The 11,315-nt window shown below is 39.8% G+C and overlaps 2 protein-coding genes across 4 annotated transcripts; both read left to right on the forward strand.

The window, feature by feature from the left end:
- The first annotated feature begins 66 nt into the window (after positions 1 to 66).
- cers3b (ceramide synthase 3b) lies at positions 67 to 6,230 on the forward strand. Of its 2 annotated transcripts, XM_088298141.1 has the most exons (12): positions 67 to 359; positions 463 to 529; positions 1,936 to 2,109; positions 2,319 to 2,436; positions 2,504 to 2,622; positions 2,714 to 2,771; positions 2,861 to 2,911; positions 2,994 to 3,086; positions 4,148 to 4,276; positions 4,367 to 4,473; positions 4,616 to 4,769; positions 4,843 to 6,230. In XM_088298141.1, exons 3-12 carry the CDS (start codon positions 1,937 to 1,939, stop codon positions 4,954 to 4,956), a joined length of 1,116 nt encoding a protein of 371 aa, XP_088154267.1. In that variant the 5' UTR covers positions 67 to 359; positions 463 to 529; position 1,936; the 3' UTR covers positions 4,957 to 6,230. The 2 variants fall into 2 exon arrangements, with proteins under 2 accessions (XP_088154267.1, XP_088154269.1); XM_088298143.1 differs by lacking the exons at positions 67 to 359; positions 463 to 529 and adding an exon at positions 583 to 754.
- Positions 6,231 to 7,052: 822 nt separating this feature from the next.
- cfap161 (cilia and flagella associated protein 161) lies at positions 7,053 to 11,315 on the forward strand. 2 transcript variants are annotated; one of them, XM_088299179.1, is made up of 7 exons: positions 7,053 to 7,188; positions 7,578 to 7,667; positions 7,745 to 7,959; positions 8,061 to 8,142; positions 8,889 to 9,047; positions 9,124 to 9,197; positions 10,900 to 11,315. In XM_088299179.1, the coding sequence occupies exons 1-7, from the start codon at positions 7,096 to 7,098 to the stop codon at positions 11,132 to 11,134; spliced, it is 948 nt and encodes a 315-aa protein (XP_088155305.1). In that variant the 5' UTR covers positions 7,053 to 7,095; the 3' UTR covers positions 11,135 to 11,315. The 2 variants fall into 2 exon arrangements, with proteins under 2 accessions (XP_088155305.1, XP_088155306.1); XM_088299180.1 differs by lacking the exon at positions 7,578 to 7,667.

Consider the following 11,315-nt stretch of genomic DNA (forward strand, 5'->3'; position numbering starts at 1 on the left):
GGGGGGGCCTGGTTGACAACATGTATGTGTATATCTTTAGTAGAGAGTGGGATCTTTACTATGTCGACAGTGTTCCGGCATTGACACGATGTGACGTGTTGTTCATGTGCCCATGTAAGTTGCCCTCAATTCTTTTCTTTGTTATTTCAACTTTGCCAATAATGGGAGCCTCCCCGCACTTGAATTACTCGTGAACTTTGATACTAACCACCAGCCCGTCTCTTTCTATGCACAGTGACTCTCCTAATGGGAAGGTTCCTGTTTCTCCTCCAAAAGCCTTGCATTGACTCCTCCTTCTTTTCTACCTAATGGGGCCCTTTGTAGGGGGTCTTCCAGGATTCCAGAGGGAATTCCTACAGGTGAGAGCTGAAACAGAACTTTGGTTGAATGACGAATTCAAATTCCCAGCTGCTTGTTTTCCTATTCTTTTCTCTCTTTTTTAACTGAATTATGTCTTTACAGCAACTCTGAAGAGTGTGATCAGCGTGGCTGGCCAAGAGGGAGGGCACTATTACAAGTTTCCACCCAGGTGCGCTAGCCCCCCCCCCCCTCCCTCTCTCTCTCTCTCTCTCTCTCACACACACGCACACACGGCAAACTAATGTAGGGAGTGATCGGGACATGAGTAAATATTGGTTTAGCATGAAGGTGTCTTCATAGAGACAGGCAGTTAAAGAGGATCTAACAGGGTGTGTGTAAGCGGACTACATGATTTTGACACACTGCTCATATTGGTTTCTTGAAAAGCGACAAGGTGAGTGTGCATGGGGCTTTGACTTCATGTTTTTCACGTGTTCTTATTTCCCAGAATTTCCTGTCTTTTGTTTTATATGTATATATATTAGTATATATACTTTGTCTGCTGTTGAACCACACACAAAGTACACACCTTCTCCAATGTCCTTCCCTTCCCTCTGTTCGAACTCGCCTTGAAAAACATTGCCCGCAGCTATTCAAATGACTGCATGGCCATGCTGACAAACTGACTCAACGGCTTCTCGTAGAACGACAACATGGCGCACGCAAATATTAGTCATTTTCTTTGGTGAACAAACTGTCCACATGTTTTATCTACACGTATGGGCAGAGTCCACGGGAGACAGAGGACTTTACTTCTTTGTAATCTTGCCATCTGCGAATTGCTCTTAACCTCCTTTTGTTTATCATTTTGCCCTTTGGTGTCTGCACTCGTTGCCTCCTTAAATCTGATGTCAGCCAGTGGATTTTTGTTGAAAATAATACAAAACCAACTGATTTGATTGCTTTAAATGAGTATTTAAGCAGTTAGGAGGTGCGATAAAATGAAGAAATGTTGTTATATGTCTATATGTGTCCTGCAATTCATTGGAAATCTGTCTAGGATGTACCCAACTTATCTTACTAACAAGCTCATCCATCTTCTCTACCGCCTATCTTCACGAGAGTTGCAGGTGTTACGGAGCCCATCCCAGTTGATTTCGGAATTCGGTAGCACTGAATAGATTACATCCTACACTGGTTTCCAGCCAATCAGAGGGCACATGTTAAAAAAGAACAAGCATTCATATTTACTCCTATGCAAAATTTCGATTCTTCAATGAGACAAATATTCATGTTTTTGAATGAGGGAGGAAACCGGAGTAGCCGGGAAAAAAAACATGCGAGTAACGGGGTGAGTAGGCAAACTCCACACAAGAAGGTCCGAGTCCGGATTCGATCTGCTTGGTTCAGGAACTGTCAGGCAGATGTGCGGTCCAGCCAAAACACTTTAGGTTAATTGAAGTCTCTTTCTTGCTAAATGAATTTGTTCTTTTCATTTTGTAATATAAATCTGGTAAAGGCTGGGAAACAATCTTCTAAATGTCTCCTAAAAGGAGAAATTACTTGGTGATGCAATAAATTTGTGTGCATCAGTGTTGTTAAACAAATGTGTGCACTTTGTTTGTTTCCCCACAGCATGTTGCAAACAGTCACTGAGTGGCTGTGGTGGGAGCGTTTGTGGCTGCCTGTAAACGTTTCATGGGCGGACCTAGAGGACCGCGATGGCCGCGTCTACGCCAAAGCCTCCCAGCTTTACGACACGCTGCCAATCGCCCTCTGCCTCCTCTTTGTCAGGTTCCTGTTTGAGAGGTGAGCAGAGACGATGATCTATGTTATGTAAAATATATCCTGAATAGTCCAAAAGTTGCTGTATACTTACAATTTAAAAAAGTATCAATTGATGACATTTGTGCTAATTTATAACAATTACAGTTAGTAACTACAGTTTGATCAAGAAGATGCTCAAAATAGCCTCCTTCAAAATTGCAACAATCCTGCCTTTTCATGTTGCTGTGCAGGTTGGTGGCCGCACCGCTGGCCGACATTTGCGGTGTCAAAGACAGTCTACGTCGCACTGTAGAGCAAAATGCCGTCTTGGAAAACTTCTTCTGCACAAAAGCACACGTTCCATCACAGGTTAACTAATGCAAGATCATGCGTTGTTTTTGAATAGTGAATAATAATTATTAATTGTGTGTGTCAGGCGGACGTGAGGGCTCTGAGTAAGAAGACAAGCTGGACCGAGCGAAAAGTTCAACTGTGGTTCAGGAGGAGGCGGAACCACCAGCGTCCAGGTCTTCGCAAGAGATTCTGTGAGGCCAGGTGTGTGTGAGAGTGTGTGTGTTCAGTCACAAAATGTTCCTCAATTACAATTTTTTTTTTACATGTCCTTATTGCTTTCATATTTCAACAGCTGGAGATGTGTATTCTATTTTTTTGCATTTGTTGGCGGCATTGTCGCCCTCCACGATGTAAGTGGATGTTTTGTTTTGTATTTTTGCACCTCATTGTTTATTGTTAGTGTTACCATGACACTGCTTTGTGTTGTTCTTAATTTTAGAAACCCTGGTTTTACAGTCTGAAGGAGGTTTGGGCAGGCTTTCCTAAACAGGTACATGTTTTGATGTGACAAAATTCACTATGATTAACTTAAAGAACATTAAATGAATCGTAATGTCCTGTCATGTGTCCAGTCGTTGCTGCAATCCCAGTACTGGTATTACTTCTTGGAAATGGGCTTCTACTTGTCGCTGCTCCTCAGCCTCACGTTTGATGTGAAGCGGAAGGCAAGTGTGTATATTTGAATAATTTGAATTCTTTAAAAGCACAAGTGTCATACAGGAAAAAATACTTTTGACTTTTAAAAATTTTATACAATGGATCTTGGGTTTTTAAACTTTTTGATTTGCTTTGTGTTGTGAGACAAAATTTGAGTGGCACAGTTGCCAATGCACTTTAAACCATCAAGCAAATGGGCCATTTATAGTATGGCCCGTGCATATTTTTTTGGGGGGCCGATACACATTCTGATATTTGGAAGACTAAATCCCAATAAGTAATTAGTTGGCTTTATTAATAATGAGTAAAATAACTCATTTTGGGTCCCTTAATACAAAATAAAGATATGCATTAAAGCTAGTGCATTTGTTTTAATATTCCGTTTCTTTGAGTATTATTTAACTTTACAACAGAGAGAAATTTGCAAAAATCGTCCCTTTTTGGGCCAATTTTGTCTTATTTTGTAATGTGTTAATGCAAAAAAATTAATAAAAAAAGCCACTTAGTGATCTTTTTTTTGCCGATTTAAACAAAATAAATTAGTGTGTAGAGTAATAATTACACTTTATAAAACCAGTTTATTGCTTATATTTTTTATTGTTTTACACCATAGAGTGCTATTTTATTTATTAAAGACAGGTAATATATTTTTTTTGTTGTTTTGGGGGGAACAAATTAATGGCATTACAGTTTATTTCAATGTAGAAAACTGATTTCATATTCTGTAATTAAAGTCAGTAAACTTATGACCTTGGCCATGGAACAAACAACCTATACGTCTGTGACGTGTAATGACAGACACAACAATCAAATGATCTTCCACTAGATAACAAGAAGGTACAATTAACCTTTGTAAATCACTGTTTCTGTTCCCAAATATTAGAATAATCATTTCAGATTTGATATATTTTGTAACATGTTTTTGTGGGAGATTTTTCTTATGTAAAGCAGGTGCCTAGGTTCAATAACGGTTGGGAAGCACTGCGGCGCACAAACCACACGTCACTTCTGACATTTGGGTTTCCAATCTCAATTCATTGCTAGTTTGCTGTCTTTCTCTCTGGTGCAGGACTTTAAAGAGCAGGTGCTCCACCACATCGCTACGCTGACCTTGTTGGCATTCTCGTGGATCTCCAACTACATCCGCGTGGGCACCATCGTGATGGCGCTCCACGACTCAGCTGACATCCTGCTCGAGGTCAGCTCGCTCGGCTCGTTGGCTCGAGTGTGTGTTGTGTTGTACACAAACAAACCAAAATGAATTTGTCAGATTTTTTTTTTCTCGCAGGGTGCAAAGGTACTCAACTATGCTAAGTGGCATAAGACGGCTAATGCCATGTTTGTGGTCTTCACCTTGCTTTTCATGCTGACCAGACTTGTGATTTTTCCTTTCTGGTGAGTATTTGCAATTGAATACATTCATGAGTCAACATTTACTTTCATATTAATTGTGGGAAAACATATTTGCCCTGAGCAATGTAATTCTTACTTTGCTGTTTAGCAGTGAGAAATCCAAATTAAATGTGATTGTCCGCAGGGTGATCCACTGCACGTGGGTGTATCCGCTGGAGAGCTACGCTGCATTTTTTGGCTACTATTTCTTCAACGTCATGCTGATGGTACTCCAGATGCTGCACCTCTACTGGGCCGTCCTTATAGCAAGAATGTTCTTCAAGTGTCTCTTCAGCAAGGTGCGTTTATTACAGCTGGGTGCTACGTTTTCTATGGCACTCTCACTTTATGCTGTGGTTCTTGCGTGTGCAGCTGGAAGGAGACGACAGGAGCGATGAAGAGGAGGATGACAGTGAGGAGGAGAAAAACTGCAAACGAAGTCACATGAACGGTGCCGGAGTCCTGGGCCGGGCCAACGGTCACTGACAGGATACAAATAGTGACTTGGACAGGATCCCAGTAGACTGTTTAGAAATTACAGTGCAGTGCGTTCGCAAAGTATTCATTGCAACTGACCCATTCCACATTTTGTTAGGTCACAGCCTTACTCCAAGCGGTACCTTGACATACGAATGCCCCAATTTATTTTTTCCCTAGTCAGTTGATTTATTTTTATTTATTTTGTATTTTTTATTTTTTTTTGCTTTTTAAGTGCTTTGATATCCTTGCGTGAGGGCAAGGAGAGCAAACATTGAAATACATAAAATGAGAACACACACATGGAGCTCGCTGCTTTAGACCCCAACTCACACCTCGGTGCTTGCCCTGGACTATTACCGGACAACTCGACTCCAGCTCCTGACATCCCAAAGCCTCATCCTTTCAAGACATTCTCCTTTCTTGTACTGGGAAAAAAGTTTGAGGAATTAGGATTAATGGCATTATTTCCAATACACTCCAATGGGTAAAACTGATGTTATACATGAGTAAATGAAATGGCCACAGAACAATTCAAGTAATAAGTCAAGATACCAAAGTGGATTTTACGCACAACACCACATCTCAACTCAACATTCCACATTTTAACAAATTACTTAATTAAATGGTGTTGTTCCATTGCACCACATGACTATTGTTCTATATTGGTATTTGTAACCACCTTAAGTCCTCTTTACAACACTTCTGTCAAAAAACTGTCAGCTGTTGTATTTGGTAGGATTTATTACCAAAAAAAAAGATGTGGAACTGCAATATAGAGAACGGTATTTTTTAAGTAAAGTTTTCACAACAGCACTTAGCATACACTGTACATGCAAACCTATTTAAATGTACATAAACATCAAAAGTGCTGAGTTGTTAAACAACCATAATGGAAGTGAGGCAAAATATACATTCTGTTACGGTTACAAGATGTTCTTGACTTGTTGCCACTCAAAGCAAACTGATTACTTTTGATGGAAAGGAACAACACTTGCATCTTCCGTGCTAATGCATGGGGCAAGAGATATTTCCTGGTCTGACGTTTCCCTTTACAAGTTGAGATTGTTCCTACACTTGTGCCCTCTAGTGGCCAGGAAGAAGAACATTATGTAACCTAAAATGTGGAAAAGCAGAATTGCTGGGAATACTTCCCAGAATCACAGTACTATGTGAGCAGATTATAATGTAAAAAAAACAACTGTGAAGGATAAACCATGACCTGATATGAAGCTACATATTAGTGAAGCTTAAATAAAAAACTTCGACTCTATTCAATTCAATTTTATAGCTCTTAATTACATAAGGCTTCACTATAAACCTCCACTCTGTGTCATTAAGCATCACAAGCATATAGTCCAGTGAGAAGAAAACTATTTTTATCCAATGGCATCGCATGGTCTGAACCATATGACGTATAGTGTGTGTAATTATTTTTCATGTGAATAATTTGATTTTATTTATTTTTGCAGTTGTAGATTGTCTTTTTTTTTTAATCTTCGAATAGTTCTGGCTTTGCCCCAACAATTAGAGTTCCAAAGTTAAAACCATACACCGATGGCACAGTACTTTTTCCCCATCTAAAATATTATATATATATATATATATATATATATATATATATATATATATATATTTGACGGCGGGTACATCAGTGTAAAGTGCTTCAGAACCACTGCCATAATGTATACTAATTTAATATTTTATTTTTATACATTTTCAACTGTCCGTAGTGTGTGTGATGTAAGTGCTTGTATCCTGAGTGTTTAAAATAATTAGGTATGTAAATCCCATGAAATATGTACACACTTTAAGTAACCACGACAAGAGAAGCCAGATATGCTCTTTGTTGGAGTAAAGCAGCAGTTATTTTGGTCAATATTACAACGGCGGCACTTCCAAGTCTGAAGGACGCTTGGACGTCACATCACGCCACAACCGACCCTCCTTTGACGTAATTTTTTACGTCAAAGGATGACATGCTTTTTATACGCATGCGTGAAGCACATCGCTTCGCTTACGTCCGATGTGTCGGATTTATGGCGTCCTCTAGCGGCGCTCGGTGTGAGCGTGTGTTGGAGGGACGTTGCCATAGAAACCACAACCCGAGCATTGTAGTTTGAAATTGGCTCACAAGCAAACGACAAAATGGCTAACAAAATGACCTCCATGCCCGATTTTAAAACCTACCGCACGAACGTGAAAATCGGCAACTGGAACGAGGAGCAACACTTGGAAGAGGTTTGTGGTCAAATGAAGCGCTTGACATTTTGGTTTGTTTAGTGTTTTAGCTCCGTTTAAATATGCACTGAACTCGAAGAATACTTCACGGACGCGACAGTGACACCCGACGAACACGTTTCCCTCTCTGTTGGATACAGTACAGATTTTGTAACTTCATGTCTGTCCGGCTCTAATTACCAACATCGCTCTTTATTTTTCTATCTACAGTTTACCAGCCCATCTGTCATGTTATTCATCCGTCAAAACATCTACTTACCCAACAAAATTCCCCCCATCTATCTATCTGCCTAGCAAACCCTTCATCTACCTGCCCATTGGTCTGTCCAATGTCGATCCATCTTTCTTTATTGGACAAGTGCCATTAAAATATTATGTCTTTACTACAGCATGTGAGGAACAAGTACATGCGTAGAAGAGAAAAGGGAGAGCTGACTGCCCAGAGAGTCGACTTCCTCAAGCACAACATCCTCAGTCCGGTACCATCATGCACTTAAATGGCAATAGTGCCTCAAAATTAGTAATGATGTTGGTGCTATTGTCTGCATGTGTTCAGGTGGAACTGAGCGTGACCACGGACGGTGCACTGCACTTTGGAGATGTTGTGATGTTGGTGAATGTCAGTGATGAAGGCGAGTGTTCAGCGCTGGGCATCAATGCATACATTGACCACATGACCAAGATTCCATCTCCTAGCATTAAAGGTCCATGTGGGGTCAGTGCTGGGAGAAGCATTCAGCCCTGTGTGCGCACAGCATTCGTTATTACCAGGTACCCCCGCACACACACACACACACACACACACACACACACACACACCCCCACTTGTGTTGCATTAGCCAAATCTTGTAATGTTGCTTGTGTCTCAACAGTGTGGATGGCACTCCTGAAGGAGCAACCTTGCATTATGAGCAAAGTTTTGCCCTGAAAACAACAGGTGACTTCGCCGGTGGGGTAAGTGATTAATAATAAAAGTAATCAAATATTTTTCTGCAAAATGTAAGCCGAGGTATTACTAGGCATACAGTTCTACTCTCCCCTACGGCGGTGGTCTTCCGGTGCCGGTTTGCATGACAGTCGTTACTCGGGTGCACAGATATATTTTGGAATATTAAATAAAATATTCTGAGGTTGAACAAAAGTTCAAGGGGGCTTTTTTTCCATTCCCTGATCAATAAGTTAGCTTAATTTCCATAGACATATTTTAAGGGAGCGTCCGTCGCAAGCAGGTCGCAAATTTGTAGGGAAACACTGCGGATGTTTGGAACATATTAACAACTGCGCAGCAATTTTTTTTCAATGTCATCGATTTTTTGATTGCATTATAAATTCAATGAAAAATGTATATTTTAATTTTGATGTTTCTATGTAATTACATTTTTAACTAAAAAATCAATCCAAATCCATAAACAGTCCGTATAAGTTTTTATTTATTTTTTATATTTAAATTAAAAGTCAATTAAAAAATATTTAGCAATGCAATATGTTATTTTTATTTTCATAAAATGTAATTCCATTTCGAAAAATATCTATCACTATGTATTTTTTAATGTCCACTGCCATACATAACGTAAAAATTGTACAGTTTTTTTTTAGCTTTTGGGGGGAAAAAATTCAATAATGTCAGAGCTTGACCTTTTTTTATAAGATGAGCTGTCTGTTGTAGACAACAACAACAAAGCCGTTTTTTCCTATATCAGATGTTCCTGACGAGTGACGTGCAGACGTTCCGGAAGTCCGCGCTGAGGTCTCGTCTTCAGGAGGTCAACTTGGAAGAGAGGGAATGCTTCCTATCCTGGTGGAAGTTGGTGCACTTTGACCCCCAGGAGAGGCTCGAGCACGAGGGTTTGCCCGTTCCTGTGAGTGTCTCTATCGCCACTGCTTTGTATCATGCATCATCTTAACAAAGTTGACCTTTGCTTCCTTGTCTCACAGGCCAACGTCAACGTGGTCGTCCTCCACTGTAAGACAAACCATGCTCTGGCTGTTATGGAACAGCTTATCCTTGGGTACTGTCGTTCATTGCATATTTGCAGTTCACTATGCACAAATTTGCCCATTTGCACATTTTTTCTTGAGAAAAAAATCACCTCTTCGGTATTATTCTGCTTTGAGATGCCAACCAAAACCCTGTCAAAAAAGAGTCATGCAGTAGCTGGTGTGAGGGAACTTTGATGAAGTTATAAAGCTTGACTAAAAGACAAGTTTTGTCCATCAGGGAGGAGATAAATTAAACCCGTTTTTTTAGTGGAATTAGGAGTCTTTTCCACCTCACATGTACATGCACATTTCCAATGCCATTCAACCTTCCATTTTTTACAGCACTTATTATTAGGGATGGGCGAGTACCAATATCAGCCTTATTCCAAGGTATCGGGTAATTGTGTAGGAGTTGATACCAGCCACCGATACTGAAATATCTGACATTGAATAAGTCTTCCTTGCTAGTCGTTGGTGCCACACTGCGGCCGTTACACACATCGGTGAGTCATCATGTGCGTCTGAAAGACTTTGTCTTTGCTGAGAATTATCGGTCTTTGTGTTAATTAAAATGTTAGTTATCATTAGTACTATTGGTATCGGTGATGGTATCAGTCTGGAAAAAAAAGTGGTATCGAACATCCCTGCTTATGATTCCATTATGTTACCTGATATTTTGGGGCTTTGCAAATGGTGTCTTGAGATAAAAGCTTTTTTTCTTCTATGACCATGCTCATAACTCAAGTCATTCGTATTTCAAACAGTCGTCTCCAATTGAATGAATGGAAATGCCATGAACCTGCTACGGCCTTGACCAAATAAAACAACAAAACTTGCAGTTTAATTTAATGAGGTGCAATAGCACGCTATAACATAATACTTTATAAAAACGGGCAGTTTTTGAAACATCAGTTGTCGTCACGGTGCATGAAATGAATGGTCATTAGGCTGCTTTTTCCCCTTTTCCACCTGGGGGCAGTATAAGACCGACACAACTGATATGACTGTTTGTTAAGACGTCACAAGTCTTCTCAGCTCATCTGTGCAGCACCTTAACAGGATAAAGAATATATGACTGAGTGCTGTTATGTTGTCTAAGTGCACAGGCCACGGTTGCTTTTTAGCAATCGCATTTTATTTGCGGACTGGTTGACTGAGCTATAATTATTTTAGATATACATGGTGAAATTCTCTTTCTTCGATGTTTAGTTTTAGAGTGAAGTTCAACTGGAAGTAGCAATAAACAGCCTTACATTTTTTTAATTGTTCACTATATGACAAAGCACTGCTACTGTGAAATGGGTTGAGTTCCCCACCACCGTAGAGCACTCACACCTCAAGTGTGTGCTCACACTTCCAGTTCATAAAATTGAATAGAAAAATTTGCAGGTCGAGTCATTTGCATTTCAAGGCACCATTGGAGGTCTCAGTCAGTTATTTCATCACACCCAGGATTTACTTTTAAAGAGTTTTTCAATTCATTTAAGCATTTTTTATTAAAATTGTTTAATTCAAATGTATTGTGAATCAACTCTAAAACTGTAATGCAGAACTTCATTAAATGACGATTTTATTTGATTTTTTATACTTTTTTTTTTTTAAATGAGTGCCATGACTGCTTACTGTAATGTATCCTAGATTTTTTTCATGTCTTTAAATTAACATCCAATTGCAATATTTTTATTACCCAATCTATTTATTTGATTCCATCTTGTCCTCCCCCCCTGGCAGGACCACATATGGGAATGAATATGAGGTGACCGCTCATACCTTTTTGGATGCCCACAAAGCAGAAAAGTCCAACAACCACTGGATCCTGTGCACCGCTGACCCGGACAAGGAGGGCCTCCTGCTTCTCAATCGCCTGAAATCGGAGGGCAACTGCGTATCGTTGCCGCCAGAAAACCCAGACGATCCAACAGAGTATATCAGATGTAGTGTGTGTAATTATAGGGAGGATAGGTAATTAGTTTCTTAAAAAAAAAAGGAGTTCTCTTTGGATGATGGCACTCCTTTCTCTCTCTCCATTCCTCTTCTCTTCCCCCATATGTAGCATTGCATTTGTTCACCAGGAATGTGTTGCTATAACAATTTGATATGTTTTGTCAAACACGGGGTGGTGATCTTTTGTGATTTCTAAAAATAAT

This window comes from Idiotropiscis lumnitzeri, chromosome 6, assembly GCF_059441095.1.
Source record: "Idiotropiscis lumnitzeri isolate Australia: NSW breed Sydney's pygmy pipehorse chromosome 6, RoL_Ilum_1.0, whole genome shotgun sequence".
Lineage (NCBI taxonomy): Eukaryota > Metazoa > Chordata > Actinopteri > Syngnathiformes > Syngnathidae > Idiotropiscis > Idiotropiscis lumnitzeri.